This window comes from Genypterus blacodes, unplaced genomic scaffold (assembly GCF_046128005.1).
Source record: "Genypterus blacodes isolate CSIRO-AG114 ecotype Tasmania unplaced genomic scaffold, CSIRO-AGI_Gbla_v1 ptg000152l_1, whole genome shotgun sequence".
NCBI classification, from domain to species: Eukaryota; Metazoa; Chordata; class Actinopteri; order Ophidiiformes; family Ophidiidae; genus Genypterus; species Genypterus blacodes.
This window is the reverse complement of record NW_027466954.1, coordinates 1,095,174-1,120,000: the sequence shown is the minus strand read 5'-3', so window position 1 is coordinate 1,120,000 and position 24,827 is coordinate 1,095,174. Positions and strand designations below refer to the sequence as shown.

Genomic DNA, 24,827 nt, shown 5'->3' with positions numbered 1-24,827 from the left:
ATTTCCATGGAAACACACAAAATGACTTGTGACTCGAGACTTGTTTGAATGTTGGAGCATTTTTGGTGATGTTTACCCTTCAGGTCATTAGTCTGTAGACTGGACCTGATAAGACCCACAGAACATGTGTTAAAGCCTCTCTCTCTCTCTCTCTCTCTCTCTCTCTCTCTCTCTCTCTCCCTCCCCCTCTCAGATACGGGCCTGGGCGACTCGGTCTGCTCCAGTCCCAGCATCTCCAGCACCACCAGTCCAAAGATTGAGCCGCCGCCGTCGCCGCACGCCAACCGCAAGAAGCACCGCAGGAAGAAGAGCACCAGCAACTTCAAAGCCGACGGACTCTCTGGTACTGCAGAAGGTAACGCCATCCCACCCCACCCCCCCCACCCATCCACCCTTCCTCCCACCTCACACCTCCGTTTCCCCACCCTTGGCTCTGCCCTCCTCAAAGAAAGAAAGTCTGAACAAACGAGACAAAGTGTCAGACTCCAGTATTCCATCGGCTCTATCATGATGGAATACACAGCTCCGGGTTGGGAAATGCAGCCATGTGACCTCCGAGCCTCCTTGACCTCCGCTCAGAGGGAAGGACCTCTCCATCCTGTCATCCCCTCAGCCCCTCACCTCTTCATCCCCGCTCGCTCGCTCGCTCTTCCGGCTCACGTTTTGTTTTCCTCATCCGTCCGTTTGTCCCCTCGTCTTTGGGAACTCCTCCCACGCTGTCAGGACGTCCCCTCGCCTCACGGAGAGGAAGAGGAGGCCACAGGATCAGTCACATTTCATCTGTTTTAGGATTTCCAACCTGTCTGCTGAAGCTGAGATTTGTCAGTAGCCAACCAAAACACTGCATTTCCACAAAGTTGCCCTTCCTATTGGACGATATCAATATTATAATATAGTGTTTCCTCTTCCTTCCCCTCTCACTCTGAGAATTAACCATCGACTCTGTGTTTGACTCATAAACCTGTGAAAGGTTGCACTTGTGGTCTCACACACACAGACACACACACTCACACACACATGTGGGGCTGGCTGTGGTTGAACAGATGTGAGTGTGGCAGCAGATGTGTAATGCGAGTCTCCATCAAGCAGCTGACAAGACAAGTGGCTGTCAGAGTGACGGATAGATGCTCCCCCTCTTTCATCTCTCCTTCCCCCTCCTCTCCTCTCCTCTCCTTCCTTTCTTTCCTTCACTTTCCCCTCCTCCGCTCCCCCGTTTCCTCTCCTTCCTCTCCCCCTCCCTCCCTCCTTCCTCCCCCTCCGCCCTCTCTCCCCTCCTCTTCTTCCTCTTCATCTTTTTTTCCCTCTGTCGTTACTTGCACACTTTCCGTCGGCGCCGTGCGTTGTCAGCCGCTCCCTGAGCTCCGCCGCAGCCCTCCCATTCATCAGCGGTGCGGGGGGGGGGGGGGGGGGGGGGGCGAGGGGAGGCTTAAGTGAAATATTATAAATAATCCAGCGTATTGAAATCTTTTATCAGCTGTGTCACTTTCATTATTCAATAAGCGATTAGTAACAGTCTTCCCAATTTAGCCATTAAGCACGCGGCGCTCACTGGGCCGCCGCCTGTCACGCCGGGCGACCGGGTGAAGTATCTGCGTGTCAGAGCCCGAGCCGCTTTAATTCATGAGGGGGGACCGCCCTCCATGACCGAGCTCCCCCAGGTAGGACCGCAGCAATGCACACACACACACACACACATATACACACACTCTCTCATAGAGCGCCCTGCTGATCACAGTCTTGCCCGCAGTTCTTGTTAACTAGCTGTCGTTTGATACCGATCCCCCCCCTTGACACACACACACACACACACACATTCCGCTGTGAGGTTCGGTCTAAATCTGCTTTGATTACTCGACCGTGTCACCACATTCCTGACAACAGGTGTGTTAGACAAGGAGAGATCTGTGCGTTATGGAAGAGATCAAATCCTTCAGTCCGCTCTTGTGTCCGCCTGATGGTGGCGCTGTAATAACCGCCTTTAGCTTTGGGGCTTAAACTACCTGAACCGCAAGTCATAGAATTAAAATTTGCGTCCGTCTTCAGTTCTGGGTCAAGTGTGTGAAGCATTTTGGTCACAGCGTGGATCAGAAAACGCAAACTGAAGCTAAACTGAGACGAAGCCCGGCGGCCACCTGGGCTCCACACTGGGCCTCTTTGTGTTCCACCTGTTTGACCCCTGACGTCCCATGTTGACCCCTGAGGTGGAGCGAGGCCCGTCGACCCGCTTAACCCCACACACACACAATGAGCCAGTCACACTCACAGCGCAGGTGTGTGTGTGGCTGGACTGAGGGATGATGGGAAAGTGACACAGTTTGAGGGAAATAAACGACTTCTGATTGATTTGTTAGTTGAACTGAAAGTGAAATGAGCTCATTCAAAATGACTGTGTGTGAGTGTTGCGATGTGACGAAGGTCACATTTACGGAGTGAGCATCCAGCCTCTCCTCTTCCTCAGCCATCTTTATTCCATCCTCTGTAAATGCTACCCATGGCCTCGGGGTGAGTAAATATCACAGAGGCCTCGCTGTTGAGTGCGGCGCAGTGTAATAAAGGCGGAGAGGTCACGGGGTCATAGAGCCGCGCCACAGTGCGGAGCAAATCAAATGATCTTTTTGTAAAGTGTTGGTTTGATCTCAGTTAGGACCAAACATCCCTCTGTCTTTCATCAGCAGATCTGAAAACCACACAGAGGCTTTTATTGTGAAAGGAAACACCTGTATGACCAGCTGCACGTCTCTCCATCACACACACTTCATCTCTGTTCAGAGCCCTGATGATCCCACTCACAGTGACAGTAACACTCAGGTCACTCAAGTGGTTTGGACTCAACACAGACCTGAGACTGGAACCATTACAGAAAGATCAAGTCATAATAATCTGAATTCATGTTGACTTTTGACTCTGGCATTAAATTCTCAGGACAATTTGACTCCTCAGTCTTTGACTTGAGACTCCTGTGCTCACATTCACACAGAACAGAAGCTGAACCTGCAGCATTTGAGATAAGCAACTCCAAACTTCAGATCCTTTGGCGTCCTGTCGGCTTCTTCTTCTTCTTCTTCTTCTTCTTCTTCTTGTTTCTTCAATCATCTGCAAAATCCCAACAAACCAGCAGCGAGCGATGGGTTAAACCCTTCCGACTCGCCTCGCATCTCTTCCTCTGTTACCGTGTACTCGTTCAAAAAAATAGAAACACATATTTCTTCTCAGAGAGAGTTGGGGACAATCCCACTGCAATATTTTCCAGGTTATTAATGTTGTAAAAGGCTGCAAATAATATGTGGAGTAATGACCTGTGTCGCCAAGCAATACTGTGTGCGCTGACATTTAAGGCTTTTAATTTGTGTTTCCCCAGGCCCCTTTTGTCTCCCTCACGCCTCCCCTCTCATTGCTCCGTCAGAGGCCCGCACACACGCACACACACACACACACACACACCGGCGGGTGGACTCCACACCTCAGACCCCGGATGATCAGCTTGTATGCATGTGCTGCCCCCCCCCCCCCCCCCCTCTTCTTGTAAATGCTGTATATATTTGGTGTGTAGTGTTTTTGCAGCTAAAGGTTGCCGGTGTCAGAGTTCACAAATTGCCTCGGCGCCACCTCTCTGTGTGAATGTCGCCAACAGTAGCCGAGAGCGGTGGCGGTAATTACCAATACTGAGAGGTGACTGGCTGTGTGAGTGTGTGTTCACTCTCCCATGCATACATTTGCTCCCGCGCCAGTACGCAGAGGGCGGAAACCGGGGACACACAGGAGGATTTTGGGGTTGTTTACGGTTCTGATTCGGCCCTGGAGTTCAGTCTGTTGTCCACTTTGAGATTGCGGACAGAGTGACTTTGTGGGACCCTCCTGGAGCAGACCCCCCTCAGTGATGTGTTGATCACAGGAGAGTTCATCCCATTCCCATAAGCTCATCGTCACTACAAATCGTGGTTTCTGTCTCTTATTTGAGTTTTTATGGCCGGAATCTAGAACAAGGAGGCATCTTAGCTTTGTTAGACTTCATTTCCTGCACTGGGCTCCACCACTTTACCACATTAGATCCAGTTTACTGCTCATGTGAGGCATTACGTAAAAACAACTGCATGAAAAGTTTTGGTGGCTGTAGGGGGCGCTGTGCAGACTCTATGACATCATGAGGATTACTTCCTATTCGACACGTTTGGAAGCTGCTGCTCCAGCTGTGGTTTGTAGTTGAATTGTGTCGGTATCAGCTTCAGAGATCCAGTGGAAGTTTGTGTTGTGGAGGTTTATAGGAAGAATCCAGGCTGTGTGAGGGGTCCCAGTCCGCCCCCCCCCCCTTATTTTATTCATTAGTCTGCGTGGTCAGCATGCATGTCGGGGGGGTGGGGAGGGATCAGCATTTAAATCCAGAAACAGCATTTAATTTACTCTGCGAGGAGGCGGGGCCCTTTCTGGATTGTTGCTTTCCATAATTGTCACGCAGCCAAACCCCCTCCCACTCCCCGAAAACAGAGAATCATGGGAATTTAATTATGATGGGATGTGTGCTCTTGACCCCGCAGGGCTCAGCCGGCGCTCGATGGGTGGGCCGCCTTTCTAAGGCAGATGAGCGTAGCGCAGCGCAGTGCGGCCCCCAAGAGCCGAATCCACCAAACTGGCTCACGGTGCCGTTCAGTACAACACAGGAAACACTTAACCGCCGCTCGGCAAACACATCCTCTGTTAAAGTCGTACTGGGACTCTCCAGACGTCCTTCTGTTCAGTAATTTAACAACAAATCTTAAGTCACAGCTCAGGTAACCATGGCAACAGCAGGGACGCTCCACTGTTATGGCCGCGTGAGTGACAGCAGACACGTCGTCAGTTTGTCCGGTGTCAGTTGCCAAAACCATAAAAGGCAGATTAGTGTTGAGCCATTAAGCAGCTCTTGTAAACAGTCGCTTTAATTAACAAAAACGAATCCGATTGGACTCATCAGCAGCCTGCAGCCACAAACAGATGCAAGTGACCCAGAATGCACCTCAGCAGAGACGCTTTGGTCAGACGGGGTGTGTTTAATGTCTCTGTCCTCTCCGGCTCCGGGGTTCTTCCTTCTATCGTCCCAGTTCCTCCTCCGCTCGGAACGCGACGGAAGCCGGAGGGCAACAACTCAGGCCCGGCTGATCTCAGATAGGGGGCCTATTAGCCAAATGACGGAGCAAACGGTCGCTCCCTCGCCGTGACCGCTGATATAAACGGCTCATCTCCTCGCCGCACGTCATCCAGCTGCACACAAAGAGCTGCGACCGATCGTGGAGCTGAGCTTCTCTCAGAGCCTCTCTGCCCTGAATCCGCCACTCTGACGCCATTATTACAAAGGTCATGACCTTCATATGCACCGATGACTTGTTTGTTTGCTTGCCTATTAAGATTTAGACATTTCCTCTAAATCCTGGTCACGCCCCCTTCAGGTGCATCTGTAGAGGAAGTGAACCCCACATACTGAGGCACGAGCAGCCCAGCTCCAGGCTGTCCTTTGATTAACTGATTACCCACAACCCCCCTCTCTGGGGCTAATTGTAAACAGAAGCTGCTTGTTGTCTGATCTGTGCTGCTCCCTTTTCACCTCCATTTCCATCTCTGTTCACTCTCTAACGGCTTCCAAATGTGCCGAAAGAGGAGCGCCGGCATTCCTTTAAAGCTGAAGTGCAGGAGCACCGGCGCAGAGCACGTTCTTCCCTCCAGTTTGTTCTTTCCATGTCATCATTGTCTCTTCATTTCAAGCCTCACATTCAGTATAAGCTTCAGTTTTCATGGAATCCAGCAGGTTTAAAGTTAATATTGTTCCTTAAATCCTTCTGATCATCTGGGAAACTTCCCCCGATCACATCCAAACAGATTTGTGTTGTTATGTTATGTTTTCTTTAATATGTCAATCTGTAGAGATGTTTCTGTCGTCCTTCACTTCACTCTCAGACCTAATTGAGTCCTGATTGTCCTCTTAACCTGTTAGGGGATTGTGGGTAATGGATCCATGTGTCCTGATTGTAATGACTGACCTCTGCCTCCGACATGTCAGCGGAGGACAGGGCCCGACGGTTCACGGCCCTAAGGGGGTACGGGGCCCCATAATTTGGGTGACATCCTGGCCTGGGGCGGGTGGTGGGCGGAGCTGGATGAGGTCACTGAGGTCACCAGGGGCGGGGCCAGAAGAGCAGGTGTCTGTGGGACAGAGTGAAGTAACGTTTGCAGTCTTAGTATGTGATGTTTGTACCAGCCGCCGTCCTTGAGCAAGGCACTGTAGTCGGCAACTGTTTTCAACCCAAGTGTTTGCGTTCCTGTATTAAATCTCCTCCCTCTCTCTGTGTTTGTCCTCCACCAGAACAAGAGGAGAACTTTGAGTTCACCATCGTGTCTCTGACGGGCCAGACGTGGCACTTTGAGGCCACGACGTACGAGGAGCGAGACGCCTGGGTCCAGGTGATCGAGAGCCAGATCCTGGCCAGCCTGCAGTCCTGCGAGAGCAGCAAGAACAAGGTGGACCAGCAAAACCTCCATGTTTCTAACAACATGAGTGTGTGTGTGTGTGTATGTGTATGTGTAGCTTCTCATTCTGAATGTGACGTGCTAGTCTAATCTCAAGCTGTACTTGAGTCGAAATACACTCACAATTTTCCTCTGAAAGGCACACAGACCTGCTGACACACACACACACACACACACACACACACACACACTGGTATAATTACAGCAGGTAATTACTGTATCTGCTTTGCCATTTTCCACCTGCACATGCAGTCGTTGCTCGGCTCTCGGTCTGGACCTTCTGTGTTTACGCCTCAGGCTCTGACCAATCCAGCTCCACTAAAACCTTTTACTGCTCCCCACCCACCCACAGACGCCCCCTCCCCCTTCCCCCCATTTCCATTTGTTTGCCGTGTTTCTCCTTCGTACCCCAACATTAGCTTGTTAAGCCTGAAACTGCATAACACATCTGTTCACACCTGTGCTGTGCGTGGGTGTGTGTGTGTGTGGATTCTGGAGTTGCTGCTTTCGTCTTCACCAAAGCAAAATTTGAGGACTTTTCCTTTATTTCTTCTCTCCTTCCATTAAAGTGTAACATTTATCTGAATAAATTTTGTTTTGTTCCTTCCCTGCAGTCTCGTCTCACCAGTCAGACGGAAGCTTTGGCTCTGCAGACGGTCCGGAGCATGCGAGGGAACAGTCGCTGTGTCGACTGTGAAGCACAGAGTGAGAACTGATGAATGTATAATGAGTTTATTTAAACCATGCATTTAGCCTTTGAAGTAATCAACCATCTCTTGACCTCCAGACCCAGACTGGGCGAGCCTCAACTTGGGCGCCCTGATCTGCATCGAGTGCTCGGGCATCCATCGTAACCTTGGCACGCATCTGTCCCGTGTGCGCTCCCTGGACCTGGACGAGTGGCCGCTGGAGCTCATCAAGGTCATGTCTGGCATCGGCAACGAGCTGGCCAACGGCGTGTGGGAGGCCAACACACAGGGACGCCTCAAACCGGGGCCCGACGCCAGCAGGTACGCCACCGCTGCTGCACACTTCCTCACCGAAGCCTTTTCGCTAAGATCATTCGTCACGACATCACAACACTTACTGACACGTTCTATTATTCAGTTCATTTATGTGTCGGGTTGTTTGTGTTTGTTGAGGAAATGATCTTTATTGCTGCAGTTCTTCCAGCTGTAGATAGGGGGAGAGGGGGGGCTTTCAGTCTAGGTGACACCAGGGAGAGGTTTGCCCTGTTGGGGGGGAGATGGCTTTAGAATTGTGTGTGTGTGTGCGTTGTAATTAGAGATGGACAGTGAGCTGTCTTGTAGTACAGGGGGATGGTAACAGATCGGTGAACTTTAGCGTGACGCCAGTGTTGATAGTTGTGTGTGTGTTTGTGTGTATGAGTGTGTGTGTGTGTGTAATTATCGGTGGTCTCAGCTCTGGGAAGCCAGCAGCCATCATAACAAATTAGAGCCGACTGCCGTCCGCATAAAGATCGACTCCACACACACACACACACACACACACACACACACACACACACACACACACCCCAGTCCCCCGAACGCTCATTAGTCAACAGAAGCACCTTATAATTACTCACCACATTAAAACACACTCAAACGTGGACGCACACACACATATACAGTGTACAAACACAGAGAGATGCAGCTACTTCTCTTCTCTACTGGAATATATATCTTTTAAACATTTCACCATTTTTCCTTCTATTGTTACATTTTTGTTTATTGATGTCAGCGAACAGAACGAGCTGCTAACTGACCAACATTAGCTAACAGCCTAGCTTAGAGGCTTGCAGCAGTCACACATAAATGAACTGGACGTCATGCTAACATACCGTCAGCCTGATTAGATCAGCCACAGTTTACTGTAATGTTGGCTAGCTTACAAAAGAATGAAGCTAAGCAGACATTTGCTAAATTCAACTCACGATGATTCAGCATAAATCTGCGTGTTGAGGTGGTTTATTGTGAGAGACACAAGGATCTAAAGCTAGCTAGCATAACGTTTTGAGACCAAACTAACTAATAACGTCCATACTGAGGGTGCTGCTCTAGATGTTAACTAGAAAAAGAAAGAAAGGTGATACCACACACACACACACACCATGAGACACACGTGTTAACCCACACAGGCGTGAAGGAACATTGACACACACACACACATATTGACGTGCCATTAGCGCCCCTCCATCAGAGCACTAATGCTTTTATTGTTCTTCATGTTGTTATTTATTTATGTATTTGGAGGCATGTTTCCATCCTGAAGAGATTAGAGGAAGAGGAGGAGGGGGAAGAGGAGGAGGTCAATATGATGTCAATTAACCAAAAACGCTCTGCCGCTCACACACATACATACACACTCTCCCTCTCTCTCCCTCCCTCTTTCTCTCTCTCCCTCGTCAATAGCATTTATCAGTCCATTTCTTAAATGGTTTGCTGTTTGCCATTTCCCCTCCATAAATCTTTTTCACACTTTCTGTCTTTGTGCTCCTTCTCTCATTTTTCTCTCTCCCTCTCACTTGCACTCTTGCTCCTTTGTTCTCTTGCTCTCTCTCTCTCTCTCTTTCTCTCTCTCTCTCTCTCAGCAGTAGTTGTAGTGAAGGTGATCGTGTTCAATGTTGGTTAGTTTGATCTGAAACATTTTACTCTCTCTCTCCCTTCTCTCTATATCTTTCTCTCTCCCTCTCCCTCTCTCTCTCTCTCTCTGTCTCTCTCTGTCTCTCTCTCACTGTCTCTCTGCCTCTCTCTCGCTCTCCCTCTCTCTCTCCCTCTCTCGCCCCGTCTCTCTGACAGCTTTATGGACTTCCCGAAATGATAAAATGATTTGCAGAAGCTGGCGTTACACTCACAGCTTGAATAACAAAACGTCCTGCATCACACGCGCAAACACCAAAACACGTGAACGCTGTGCACATGTCAATAACAACATCACAGTCGACATCACCATCACATGTAAATATCAAACATGTGAGTGACATTTATGTTGCAATTGGGTTTATTTTCCAGGTTTCACAGCTCAAGAGATGATGATTCTGCTTTAATTGAGCTTTCTCCTCATATATCCGACTTTTAATACGTCAGAGTGGACAGAGACATTTTGTGTAGTGCCTTTAATCTAATATCCTAACATCAACCTTTTCTTTTGATCTTTTAAATGATCTACGATCTAGATTGAGTCAGTCGTTGATGTTTTAACACAGAAAAGGGGAATGAGGATGGAACGACGTGGTGAGAGTGAAGGCGGACGGAGGCTTTGTCCAGGCAGGAGGAGGGATAGGAGGACGGGAGGGAGAAGGAGGGGGGGTTAGGGGGAGGGGGGGGCTGATAGATGGAAAAATGCCCTCCCCTCGTGGTCTCTCAAGTGAGTAATAGAGGCCGAAATTTCATTTTGCAAGTGGCTGATTTAATGATCCAAAGGGTAATTAATGGCCTGATTATCTTAATGTTAAATATGGCCAGCAGCAATTACGCTGACCTCCTGTCTGTCAAGGTCTGGCCCCCCACTCTCACCCCCCAATTAGGTCCTGTTTGGAGGTCTGGGGGGGTTTGGGGGGGGGAGGGATGAGCCAAGGGAGCCGTGGCAACACTGAGGAAAACAGAATGAGGGAGGGAGAGAGGCCAGATGAAAATGGAGATCACGTCCAGATCTCTGTCCACGTGCAGCACTTCATTATGTCTGACCTGCTGGTGGCGCTAGAGGAAAGTCAGTGGATCGACCAGATGTGTCGGAATCACATTTCAGCAGTTTCATACATTGCGAAAAGGCAAAGCAAAAGATGGAGGAAAGAGGAAGAGTAGACGGAGAGAGGGAGGAATAAATCTGACCCAGATGGAGAGGAGACGGGAGTCAGGATGAACAGGAGATGAGGAAAAGGGGAGGTGGAAGAAGAGAGAGTGACAGAGGAGAAGGAAGCGGCGAGAGATGGAAAGAGGAAGGAAAGGATGGATGGAGCGAGGGAGCGGGTTAAAGGAGGTAGAGAGTGATGCGTATTAGTCCGGCCGTCAGTATTAAACACCTCCATTTGTCCTCCTCCCCTGTCGACTCCGCCGCCCGACCGCAGGGAGGAATTATGTCGGGAGCGATCGCGCCTCATTTCCATGGCGACGCCCCCGTCCAATGAGATATTTGACAGGGCCGAGCCCGCCGTCTCCAAATGTTGTCACCATCTCTTTATCTTCGTCTTCCTCTCCTTTCATTTCGTTTGCCCACAGCCACGAGCGGCTCGGCGCTCATTCACACCAGCAGGCTGCACTGCACACACACGCCACATGCTGCTCAAACTCTGTTATTCCATCCAGGCTACCCACTAATTAAGCTCATTATTTTATATATTATCTACATTACATGGGCTCATGTGGTTTGTTGTGTGTGATGTCACAGGACTTGCTGTTTGTTTGATGCCTAAAGCAACTCAAACCCTGGTTTCCTGGTGGAGTTACAAACAAAACGATTTTCATGGAAGGATATTTTTTGCAGTGTGTTTGGTTTCGTTCCTCCAGTTACAAACCACTAAAAGACTCTGCCGTCCTTTAAACGTTCCCATTAACCTCTGGCTGCCTGTGGTCAGCCATCATCACCTCAGCTGGCGTGGTCGCCCGGCGCAGCACCCCAGCTGATGCCACCGCTGACGGGCCTGCTAAGTTTGGGCACGCTGCCCGTCAGGGTGGGGGTGCGGGGGGGGTGGCTGGCTCTGCGGCCACCTTCGGCGCTGTGTTCTTGGCGCCGCGGCTCATCGTTTTAATTATGTGTCGAGCGGAGCGTCACCACCAGCCACACGGAGCCAGCTCAGGCGCTGTTTGACGAGCATGTTAGCGGGCCCGAGCGGACAGGAAGTGACAGCCACGCTAATCCCGCCTCCTGGCCACAGCGCCGGACGAGGCGCTTGGCGGCCATGTTCCTCTATCCCTCTGGCATCCCGTGTTCTCGCCCCTCTCACTTCCTGTTCTGCCAGCCTGTGACCTTTGGCACTCTGTCCTCCAGGAGCAGCATCTCTCTGGACCATAATTCACAGCAGAAATCTCCATCTTATTTAGTCACTTCTGCTGCTTAAAGCTCTGAGGTCACAGTGACTGTAAGAGCTTGTTGAGTTTGCTGCTGCACACTCAGATTATGGCTGTTAATCAAGTCTACACACGGAGATGAAAGCTAATTATTTTACAGTTTTTACCATAAAACCTGCAGGACGAGAGAGAACAACGCAGCTCACTGGAGTAGTAGAGTCAAGAGAATGCTCTGTTCTTTTAAAGCCGCTTTGCTTTGGTTGGTCGTCTTTATTTTGGGTTACCGTGCATCTGAACAATAGCAGGAGGCCGAGACATGTACCAGGGTGCCACACCTTAATTAAACAGCAGAAAGATCAGGACCATGGGCGCGAGGGGGGCCGGGGGGTTCTGTGCTACATATCGCCGCACTTAACAACCGGCCCCACATGACGAATGCCTGGCCAGTAATAATTCAGCAGCAGGTCTGTGGCGCTGGGAGCCAGGAGAAGGGGGGGGCGAATGAGGGCCCTTTATGGGAACAGATCAGTCTTGTTCCCCCCTAAGAGAAGGCCAGCGCTAACAGATTTAAAATTAGACCAGGAGCTTTTAATCTGGGGGCCGGGGTGCAGGTGCGGCGGACGCCCCCCGACACGGCGGCAGGATTGGACTCGGGGGACCAGATGGGGCTGCCGAGGGGAGGAAGCAGCTAGGGACGGGGGGCTCGCATCACCACATAATTGCCCCCCAGGGTCAGAGGGAATGGTGGGGGGGGTTGGAGGGGGGCAGCAATGCTTCGTACCCCATAGAACCTAAACGCGTGTCAGTCACACACACACACACACACCCTTCCCCTCGTAATTCTGTGATCATAACACAGATTGGACTGGTGTGATTGGAGATGGACACATGCCAAATCACAGCCCCTAACCCCCCCCCCCCCCCCCCCCCCCCCCCCCCCACACACACACACACACACACACATTTCACCTCATCAGACAGTGTATTAGTTTGTCTCTCTATCCTCAAACCTCCTCTCAGTGTCTACAGCTTCCTGACTGTAAACATGATTCTTTAGCTTTCTGCGATTCTGCGCTTGTGGAGTTTAATGCTAATTCAACTTAACCCCTCATGTTCCCACAATGCTGCAGAATTTCCATTTTACCGCATCAGTCGCACAAGAGATTGTTAATAGGTGTAAGATGAAGCAGAGTGTTGTATCAGCTGATTATCAGGCTGCACCGGAATGTTTCAGTCTGGCTGCCATGGCAACAGATGGAGTCAATCTGTCTAAAGTAGCGGATGTTAACATTAGGTGATTACGATATTGATGATGTGTCAGATATCGCAATGCCTAGTGACACAAGGAAATGAAGGTTGCTTTATTCGTATTGTTTGTGTTTGTTTGTCATGTTGATTTAAACTTTGAATGCAGATAATAGGACAAACAGTTCGGATTATTTGGAAGAAAATGGCTAAATTTGCTGCAAAATTCAGAAAATTGGCAATGCAAAATGGTGAAATCCTGAGGAGCCTGAATTATGACAGACAGCGGTTTGTGACGACCCCGCCCACTTTTCATATATGCCCCGCCCACTCCTAGTTAGCATCTCAATGCAAAGGAAAATACGGACATAACTTTATACCACGAGTTTGTATTTCCACTGTGTGTGTGTGTGTGTGTGTGTGTGTTGCCCCCTGTGAGATCCCGCGTGTGCAGGCTGAAGCTTCCGTTTCATCTGCGTTGGTTAACTAGCCGACCCGCCCGCCATCATCTCTCCGCCATTATCTACAGCCCCCGCTGATAGGAGCCAGTCCCTCGGCCTGCATGTTAAATTGCGCGCACGCACGCACGCACACACACACACACACACACACACACACACACACACACACACAGCCTCCTGATAGACAGGGCCACTGCAAACGTTGGAAAATAATTGGCCCCTACATTCTAATTCATCTGTAAAAGGGAGGTCTTGATTAAATTAGTCCTAATAGACATTATTTTGTACATGACTGCCTCGCCGCCGCTGGATCCGCGTCCCCCGACTCGCCTAACAAGCCCTCCAATTTACTATTGACATTAAGCCGGCTGACACGAGCCAATCACCGCGCCATTCATCGTTTGTCATCGCGGCGAGGTTATGCTAATGCGGCCTAAAAGCACAAACTAAATGCACATTCTTTATGCCTGAATCATCAGATTAACCTCACACACACACACACACACACACACACACACACACAGCCCTGCTCCTCCGCTTTTAATAATGAAGAAATAAATAAGGATCTGTCTACATGCGTGACTCCGTCCGTCTTCTGCCGCTGTTTTCCCGTCCGCCGTGAGCCAGCGGGGGGGGGGGGGGGCCTGGGCCCGGGCCTGGGCCTGGAGCACAAATGAATCTGTAACCCCCCCCCCGCACACACACACAACACACAGGCCGCCCCCGCCCCTCCTCTCCTTCTCAAACCCTTTGGCCTCTTTGCTCATTGGGCAGATTGTGGATAGAATGAAGCAAAGGGCGGCGCGCAGCAGCAGAGTCTCTATGCGTCTGCAGTAATGCGTTGGGATTGAATGGGTTCACCAGGAGCCGCAGCCGGCTGGTAAACATCTGCACTTGATAGAAAATACCATTTGCAAATTTTCCTTATTCACCCCGAGTGTTTACAGCTTTGCAGAGGGGAGGAAGCACTTTGATGCTTCCCAGTCCGGTGCAGCGTTGTGTAGGCGAGCGTGTGTGTGACGTTCATTCACTTTCACCAAAACGTCACACAACTTTGTCAGATTTTGGTTTCTTTCTTTCTTACTCCTTTTGGTCTCCTTTTCCTCTTCGTCCTCCTCAGTCAGGCAGCTCCACTCATCTGCAGCCTCATAATCTAGCAGGAAATGTCAGTGGAGCCGCAAAACCCTCACAGGGTCGCCGCCGCCCTCAACGCCATCGTCTCTTCTGCTCAGAGATTGTGGACACAAAGTCTAACAAAGACACATTTATGCTGCATGTGGGTTCATGAACACGGCTATGACCTTTGACCCTTAAGCACAGTTCACTCTTCCTCATCTCCCTCTTGATTCTGCACAGATAGGAAGGACTCATGGAGCTCCTCTTCCTCTCCATCATCATCGACCACATTCACTCAGTGTCTGGTCCACATGACAGCACTGATCTCTCTCTCTCTCTCTTTCTGTCTCTCTTTCGGCCTCTCTTTCTCTGTCTGTGTGTGTGTCTCTCTCTCTCTCTCTCTCTCTCTCTCTCTCTCTCTCTCTCTCTCATTGAAGCACTCTGCTCAGATCTCCTCATCAGTTTGGCTCATTGCTCCTCTCTTTTCTCTTTCTTCCCTCTCTCCCTTTCCCTTTTTTCTCTCTCTTTTCCATTGTCTCTTTCTCGCACTCTTTCTCTCTGTTAACCCCTCCATCTCCATCTGATTCAGTCCAAGCACCCCCCGCCCTCCCCACCCGGACCTTTTTTCAGCCCACCACCCTCCGTTTAATTATCTGTGGCTATCCAAGGGCGGCTAACGACTCGCTCAGGAAGGCTAATTGATTTCAGCCTCTTCTCTTCTTTCTCTTTTGTTCTTTTTCCCTCTTTCTCTCTTCCTTCTGTAACCCTCTAAAGTTACACATATTGTCATAAAATATTACAGAGAAGAGATCCAATTCTCAAATATATTAATATCCAACATCCATCAATTTTAAAAGAATATAAAAGAAAATCATTGCATTTAAAATATAAAATTGAAAAGATTAAATAAAAAAATCGATGAAGTAAAAAAAACAAAAATAAGGAACGAAATAGAAAACAAAAATTAAATTGCAAATTGAAAGAATAAAACCAGCTTTTGCAGTAAAACAATGTTCTTTAGGATATAAATAAAGTATAAATTGAAAGGTAAAACAAATTAAGCCTTGCATGTTTGTGGTGAACATTAAAGCTCAGTTAGTGATATTTACACGCTGGCTCCTTTTGTCTGGGCGATTCGTCTTAAAAGCACATTAGCTCGGACAGAAATCTGCTGCTCTTATTCACGCTCCAACATTCCATTAATCTGTTAATTACGGGATAATTAACACTGTGTCACTCACACACACACACGCACTCTGCTGGCTTTAATTAATGACAGGCTGAACAGTCATGTGAGCTCATTCATCTCTGTAGCAGCAGCACTGTGATGTCATCTTGCTGTCATTGTTTCAGAGTTTTTCTGTTATTTGTTAGATTTTCGAATTTCTTGAGAGAATTTTAAAATTATTATTATTATTAATGAGTGAATATTGGTTCTTTGTTGGTTCTTTTTTTTATCTTTATTAAGGACTTCAGATAAAGAAGATAAAGAACTAATACAGATTGTTATGATTTGTTTTGTGATAGTTTTATTATATATTATATATTATGTAATAGGACTATTATTTATATTAAACTATAACAATAATACAATATAGGAAACTTTATACTATCAAGGATTTCTGTGTTTTGCTTTATTATCATCAAAATACCATCAAGTATTTAAGAATCTTGTGTCAGTTTTCATGTTTAAGGTTAATTGTCATTATGATAATGAGGCGCACGCACGCAAGCGCACGCAAGCACACACACACACACACACACACACAGGAGAGGGGAGCAGCTGGTAGGACATCCAGTGGAGGGCAGGCGGTCCAACCAAACACCCTCTGGCTTTGGACGGACAGGAAACCCCGGCTCTGTGTAAACACAACCGGACAAAGCAGCCGCTCAGGGGGAACACACACACACACACACACACACACACACACACACACACACACAGTGCAAGGTCCTCGGGCTCAGACAACAGACAGGAAATCGTCTCAGTGAACCTAAAAAAAGCTGCTGTGGGCTCAGTGTTCGTCCCTGAGTGACCCCTAACAAAGACGCATTCCGCCCCACTGTTTCCAACGGCGACCGGCCGCCGACACCACTTATCAGTGCCGCCGCCACCACATCGCCTCAGGTGATGAAGCTGTCAATCAACAGGTCGTCTTACGTAGGCCTGTGTGGTGCTTTCATCAGACAAATATAACAAATCCACATTAGATATCATAGAGGCAGTAGAGAGACACACACACACACACACACACACACACACACACACACACACACACACACACACACACACACACACACACACACACACACACACACACACACACACACACACACACACACACACACACACACACACACACACACACACACACACACTCTCTCTCTCTCTCTCTCTCTCTCTCTCAGCTTTCATCTTAACCCCTCTGGCTTCCTCTTGACATATTTTCTTTGTGTGTGTGTGTGTATGTCCATGTCTATGTCCGTGTGTGTGTGTGTGTGAGACTGTCAAAAGCCATCTCAGCACGACCGATGCTTAATTATGTACCCAGCATGCCTTGGTGGTGTAATAGGATGTGAAAAGACACATACACACACACACACCCAAAATGTGGGTGTGTGCATTCGCAGACACATGTTTTGTCGCGTACTGTCACACACACACACACACACACACATTCTTTCTCTGCTGAGAGTCTAATTAGTGCAATTAGCCTCTTCACTCTGCACAGCTCTGCATGTTCAGGACTCGTTAGCTGGCAGTGCTAGACTCCGGTCCTGTTGTGACACAGATACTTTGAAGCCGGAGCAGAATATACAACACATCTGTGGCAAAGAGTCTTGTTAGAACGTATTAGAACGAGTATTTAGAGACGTTCTATATGAAACTTTAGTTCTGTTCTGTAACTAAATCCATATTTAACTGCAGGATGTTTTCTGGAGGCGCTGATGTGAGAACGCTGCACCAGTACAAACGATTCACCACATCTTCCACCACTAATGTAATGGAACAGATGTAGACACACCGGAACACACACACACACACACACACACACACACACACACACACACACACACACACACACACACACACACACACTCAGGGCCCTTAGCAACTCCAGCGGCTGAGGAAGGCATGCGTGCCCGGGGCCCAGGCCTCGCATTTCCTCCCTGAGACAGAAGAGCAGAGCCCTGCTGAGTGCACACACACACACACACACAAACACACACACTGAGTGACACCTCCATGCTTTGTTTGGGGGCTCTGGGCCGTGGTCTCTGCCCAGCCTCCCTACTCTCTCCTGGCCCTGGGCAGGAAGGAAATGCCCCCTGGGACATTCCGTGATGCTAGCCACACCCCCCCAAAACACACACACACACACGCACGCACACCAGTGTCCAGCAAGAGACTTAATGAAATTCTGCCAGGTTCCCACACCAGCCCGCCACTCCTCTTCCTCACCTCTGCACTCTGTTTCTTCCTCTCAAAGCTTCACTCTCTTCTGACCACATGTTTGAGGTCCTGATCCTCTCCCGTTTTCACCTCAGTCCTCCCGTGTACCTCTATCTCCGTCCTCTCATCTTCCTCTATCTCCGTCCTCTCGTCTTCCTCTATCTCCGTCCTCTCATCTTCCTCTATCTCCGTCCTCTCATCTTCCTCTATCTCCGTCCTCTCGTCTTCCTCTATCCCCGTCCTCTCATCTTCACTATCTCTGTCCTCTCATCTTCCTCTATCTCCGTCCTCTCATCTTCCTCTATCTCCGTCCTCTCATCTTCCTCTATCTCCGTCCTCTCATCTTCCTCTATCTCCGTCCTCTTGTCTTCCTCTATCTCTGTCCTCTCGTCTTCCTCTATCTCCGTCCTCTCGTCTTCCTCTATCTCCGTCCTCTCGTCTTCCTCTATCTCCGTCCTCTCGTCTTCCTCTATCTCCGTCCTACCTGTTGCTGTGTCAAACACATTTCTAAAAACATTTTCTAAAATGTTTAACCTTTCTTTTTTTCTTTTTATTAATGCAGCATATTTACTTGTGATATTTGTGCAGTGGTATTTATGCTGATGACACACACACACACACACACACAGACACACACACACACACACTTGAGTGGAGTCATTTCACAGTGGAAGCATCGCTCAGTGAGATCCACTCTTGTGTCTCCTCTCCATTTCCTGGGCCCTCCTCCTCCTCTTCTTCACCCCCTGCAGGAGGTGTTGTCATGTAGTTAAGGAGGGGGGGGGGGGGGGGGGGGGGGGATGCAGCTCATATCCCCCCCACCCCTCCCCCTTCTTCTCCATACAGGAGTTGATCCTGCACTAATCCAGCTGTGTGAATGAGTGTGTGTTTACGCGGAGGCTTTGGGCTCAGATTAGGCCGATCACAGCAGTGGATTAGACAGATCAGGAGTAAATGTTCAACAATGGGGTCCACGATCCCGTCTGTCTCTGTGGACCTGAACCAGGACTCTGTGTCTTACTTTAGGTGGGATCATGGCGCCTCTGGGTGGGCGCTCAGCTCTCAGGGGCCGGCTGCTTTAGGGATTACACTGTAAAAAATGTATGGTTCCACAGAGTTTACTTTGTAGAAGACGAATCGCTGCAATCAAGAAAATGTTTGAAAATGTTTTAGAAAATCAAAGAAAACTGATGATCCTGGTGTTTCTCAGGGAGGAGCGGGAGCGTTGGATCAGGGCAAAGTATGAGCAGCGCCTCTTCCTGGCCTCGCTGCCCGGCGCCGACCTCTCTCTGGGCCAGCAGCTCCTCAGGGCCACGGCCGAGGAGGACCTGCGCCTCGTGGTGCTGCTCCTCGCTCACGGCTCTCGCCAGGAGGTCAACGAGACTTGCGGCGAGGGCGACGGACGCAACGCGCTGCACCTGGCCAGTCGCAAGGGCAACGTGGTGATCACCCAGCTCCTCATCTGGGTAAGGCACCAGCTCCTGTTTACCAATCAACCAAACTGCATAAACTTTATAATAACTGTGACTGTGATAAAGGTTTGCACTGTTTCCCCCCTCCCCCTGCAGTACGGCGTTGATCTGATGGCGAGGGACGCACACGGTAACAGCGCCATGGCGTACGCCCGTCAAGCAAGCAGTCAGGAGAGCAGTCAGGAATGTGTGGACACGCTCGCTCAGTACGGCTGCCCCGACGAGCGCTACCCGCTTATGGCCACGCCCAACCTGTCGCGCCGCAACACCAACCGCAACAACAGCTGCAGCAGCGCCGGGAGCGCTGCCCTCATATGACCCCGCCCCCCCTCACCTTCACCTGCCTCGCCATGCCGCCCTCCTCCCCCTGAACTCTTTGGGGTCAAAGAAACCCCATTTGGGAGAATCCTGAGTGAACTGCATTTTGGGAACCACTACCTGTGCACTCCTGTTAAGACTCTAAGCCCCGCCCACCCTGTCCCTGCCCAACAACCACCACTGCCACGTTTGGCTCACGAAGACTCGGTTAGACTGTAGACGACTCGAGGTCGGTGAACATATCCTGAGAGGACGTTTGGGAGAGCCGCCAGAGCTTCTGCCGACAGGGAAAAAAACCCAAAGCATGCTGGGAAATGTGGTGCACAATCACCCCACTTATGGTGCAATCTTCACACTGTGAAAATCTGCATCTTATCAAATCATTTAGTCTTTCCCTGGGTCCTGAAAGTCTGAAATGTGAGAGTGCAGTGAGAATATTCAACTTTTCAACATTTCAGGAATTTCGCTAACACACTAATCTGTTAATTTGAGATTAATCAATCACCTGGATAATCATTATTTGCTGCTTGAGAGAATTCCTGTAAATATTCTCACCGTTAAGACATTTTTTGACTAAATTCCTTTGACAAAATGGAGATTTTTACAGTGAGCCCGTCATTGAATGGACAGTGTTTGTTCCTCAAAGCATTCTGGGAAATAATCACGTGACGGCAAGCGACAGTGCCGTTCCCGCAGGCATCGTACCTCATTCCTCATGGACAAGTTTGATCACTACATGGCCAGTCTCACAACTCACCAATCACAGACCAACGTCTCCACCCGCAGCAGCCAATCCCCGGGCTGCAATCTGCATCGGAAAATGAAGCCACGCCCTCTTTCCTGCTGCAACATATCTCCTCTTTGAACACTAAACAGGATTCTGAAAGACGAATGTGAACGGACGACGAGGGAGTCGAGCCATTGCACCGCGGTGAACACACAGCACGTTGTCACAGTCTTCTTCACCTTCGTCACAACTCGACTCTTGACTCGGGGATCAAGTCTTCTTCATCCCTCTTTTAACACCTCTGCTTTTTTAAAGTGAATTCTGTGAATCCCGCCCCTCCTCTGATACATTTTGTTTTTTTATTTCAATGTGAAAAATATCTCGATGTAAAACAATTTGAAGAGGAAAATTCCGCTCATTTCTTAGATTTTAAAAAGTGATAGATCGCATGTCCTAAACACTTTTTGCCTTTTTTTTCTCTTTTTATTTAAGGCCTCTTTCCTGAAGTGTGTATATTGTTGGAATCTTTCTGTGCATTGCTGGACCAATGGTTAAAAAAGTCACGATAAGGGGATTTTGTTTTCTTTTTTTTCAGGTGTATAAATTTGTTAAATGTATAGATGTTATTGTCAGGCTCAGGGAACGGACATATCCCCCCTCCTCCCACCCCCAGCCCCACATACTCACAAGATCAGAACAAACAAATCTGTCATTTCTTCATCATTTTCCTCACTGCTGAAATTTAGAAAAACTTATAAACAACATTATGATTGTTCCGGAATGTTAGCAAGAGAAGCCACTAGCCAGCGCTGGTTATCGGTAAAAACTTGGAAAGAAGGATCAAAAACTTTAGCTTTTTTTCGTAATTTACAAAAATAAAATGATAAAGTTTGTGGTATAGAAAGTTGGGAGCTGATTTCCCACAAATCTGTTTCAGTCCGTATGGAAATTGTAGATCCAGCAACTTAGATCCGTTTTTTGTGTGGATCCTTTACATATTTCCTGTTTTGTCTGAATTGACCAAGTTTAACGCAACTTGAACCAAGAGCCCCCAACCCCCCGCCCACCCCCGAGCCTGAGTGACCCCCTGGACGATTCTTAACCACATTTAATCCACTTTGTCCCTGGAACGTAATTTAATTATTATATGTAAAAATGGAAAAAAAAAACATAGAGAAATCTTTAGCAGCTAAGAAGCAAACAGAGCGAGTGTGAGAATAAGCTACACTGAGAGAAAAAAGGGAATTTATCTTTTTAGTTTTTCATTCTTTATTCCTGCTCTTCTTTGCGTTTCATCCTCTGGGGAAACGGCTGTCAACACTATCTGGTGCTTCACATGGTTCATGTTACCATTTGATTGGACAGAAAACATTCACCTGGTTGATAAGATATATAACTCTCAATTAGACAGAAACACACAGTAACAACTCCATAAGCTAGAAGTGAAGATTAAATTAAATGTTGTTTACGTGCTCAGAAGTCGTTTCCTGCTCGTCACGTTTGTCGTGTCCCAAATGGGTTCTACTCACTCAGACCGTATTAGTCTGTTCTATGCACTCGTTTATTAAGCCTGCAACAATATGAACGTACTAACTACGGATGGACTCAAAGATAATAGATCTGCTCACAGCCCACTCTAACACTCGAGCACGTTTGGGACACAGCTAAGACTTCACACTAAGCTTTGATGTGTAATCAGATGATATACCTGCAAATTCCTTAATGCGTCACTCCCTGATGTGTGTGAGTGTGTGCGTGTGAGTGAGCTTAGTTCAGACACACTGACATTACTGCAGTAAGGACGACCGTGAAACGACAGAGCTGAGCCTGACCCGTGCACCTTCACTTTGCTTTCTTTGAACACTAAACCATCGTCCTGCTGCCTGTTTATCTTTTAGTTTTTCTGAAACGCCTACCTTTGCCTTTACCTTACCTCTGAAACGTGTCGTACGATGTGCCATGCTCCCCAGCCTCGCCCCGGCCACGCCCCTCCACATTTCACCTCCTCATTGCATTGAAGACAACGTTTAACCCTAAAGTCAAGTCTTCTGGTTTGTCAAGGCGTCGCTGGCGTTTCAAACGTGGACAGTGGTTGTTTTTATGTTGCGTGTTTATATTTGACTCCTGCTGGGACGTTACAAACCCAGAAACGTCCTTTTATTTATGACACAAATGCACTAAGGCTCATCCAGCTTGTCCGTCTTAAACACACATCTTTCTGCTCCTTTGTACATTTTGCTTTTTTGGTGATTTATGGGCACGTTTAGATTGCGAGCATCCGTCACATTTTTGGTTATCAAAATCCCATAATGGATGTTCAGCTGCATATAGCAGCTACCAGTGAGCAAACTAGCAATAGCGCGTTAGCGAGTTAGCGTGTTTCCAGAGCGATCTGGTTCTTGCAGTAAAGTGTTAAAGTTTCTTATAACGCTCCACTCACAAGCAACGCATGGAGCCTTGGCTCACTTACTGCGGCTGAACTCTTGCAAGCGACAAACAGCACGGCGATGTATTTGCCGATGGTGAGAACGCAAAAATGCAAGATGGCAAAAGCAGCGACCGCCCGCTCATAGAGAAACTGCGTCTGCTCAGAGGAGGAGGAAGTGTTCTCCTCACTTGTACATAAACTTTATTGAATCAAAACAAAAAAAATCCTCGTTATGGTCAACGTTTGGTTTAACCGCCTCTGCCGTGTCTCGTGTTACCTCAGCGTCTTCTAAGCCCCGCCCACCCCCGGGCTGTCCATTACACTATTTATAAACGCCCCCCCTGTCAGGGAGGAACAAAGCCCCTCCCCTCTAGGTTTTGTACATTCTCCGACCCCGGTCCATCCATGTTAATTATTATGATTATGAACTATCATCCAGACACATTATTGTTCTTATTGTTATTATTATTGTTATTGTTGTTTTTGTTGGCTGTACAGTACCGTTGTTGAGAAATTCTACCTACAGAGTCTCTACTGTAATGTGTCTCTTTTCAATAAAGACAAAATAATGCTTCTAAATACACCCCTGAGTCCTGAGAGTGGAGCTGAGGAGAACATGCGGACATTTCGTGGCTCTGTCGTCTCAAATCTACGTTCAGGTCGGCGGGAACCTGCAGGGCTGCGCATGCGCACTTCCGTAGCATCTCGGTGGACGCGCGCGCTTACGAGCAGGTGCGGGCGAAACCAACTATTAAAACTTTTTGTTTTTGTCTAGGCGGCGTCAACAGGAGGTCGTGCGCCTGTTTAATCTTTAAAGGTCAATAAAGTTTGGAGTTTTTGAGGAAATGAGCTGACAGACACGCGACGGGGTGAACGGCTCGCATGTTTGTTGTCACTAGCTAGCTAGCAGCGGCGATGAACGCTGTTTCCGTCATCGATTAGTTCTGAATTGGTTTGACCTCAGCCCGGGTGTAAATATGGCCCGTGAGTTTATTTGAGAACAGAAGAGACACAAGAGGAGGTCTAATTCGGTGACAAACGTCCGGTGTTTCGTTTTTGTTTGTGCAGCTAAACGCGTTTTCCAGCGAACCAGCGGAAGATCTGATGACGTCATCGCCCACCCGAGCCGCCAGGTAAGAACGAGACTGTCAAGATTATCGATTAGTGATTATCAGAAATAAACTGCAGATTTAGCCTCCAAACTAAATATACAATTCTTCCTCTTCAACACGTTCACTGACATAAAGGAAAATAAAATCGTTAATCGGCCCTTATAGTTGATCAATGATCGATATGCGGAGAGAATTAGTTTGACGTTGAGCCTCAGCTGATTGGCGAGCAAAAAGATCACTTATTAAACACGAGAATAAATGAATGAACATCAAAGCACCAGCTTACTTATCATAAAATAGTTTTAAATACTTATATTGTCTTAATGCCGATGATGTCATATTCAGTTTATATCTGTTCACTTGTGTGTTAACTCATTTCAAATCAAGTTTATTCCTTTTTCCCAAAAGGAGAACAAGCATAATGTAATTATCAAATTATAGTCATTTGTTAATGAAAATACAAAGTTTATAAATATTCATATAAACAATGGTTGATTACATTTGTTTCTGTATTTAAACACTTTTCAGTTTATTACATTTTAACCTTAAATCCATTTATGCAAACTTAAAGTCAAACCTTTTTATTTTTGTTTGTGTTTATTTAATTCTCAATGCGTAAATTCTTGCTGAGGATCTTCCGTCCTTCCTCCCTTCCCCCAATCCCTGTGACCTTTGACCTCAGCATGTCCAGGCAGACAAACAGCTAAATTAATGTGGGATCATCTCATCCTAAAGATTTCTGTCCCTCTAAAGAGTAAATAATTGTAGAAAATAATTTGTTAAAAACGTCTATAAAATAAAGATTAAATCTGTTAAATTAATTTCAAGCAGGGTTTATTAAATTTATTTCCGTTTTATTTTTCAAAATAAAATAAATATTTTGGCCTCCGTTTTCTGGCCTTTGGATGAAGCAGAGACATTAAAGGCCTCGGTCCTGTGCTGCATCGTTCTGTCTTATTATGTTTTTATGTTCAATAAGATTCCAGCATT

General features: G+C 47.9%; 1 protein-coding gene across 1 annotated transcript in view; it reads left to right on the top strand.

Moving 5' to 3' along the window:
* agap1 (ArfGAP with GTPase domain, ankyrin repeat and PH domain 1) overlaps positions 1–23,308 on the top strand; it is a 50,115-nt gene extending 26,807 nt beyond the window's left edge. Inside the window, exons 12-17 of the mRNA XM_076165892.1 lie at positions 194–355; positions 6,332–6,486; positions 7,110–7,200; positions 7,283–7,505; positions 18,991–19,246; positions 19,349–23,308. Coding sequence (XP_076022007.1) covers positions 194–355; positions 6,332–6,486; positions 7,110–7,200; positions 7,283–7,505; positions 18,991–19,246; positions 19,349–19,570 — 1,109 coding nt within the window. The 3' untranslated portion in view covers positions 19,571–23,308. The remainder of the gene's footprint in view (positions 1–193; positions 356–6,331; positions 6,487–7,109; positions 7,201–7,282; positions 7,506–18,990; positions 19,247–19,348) is intronic.
* Positions 23,309–24,827: the final 1,519 nt, after the last annotated feature.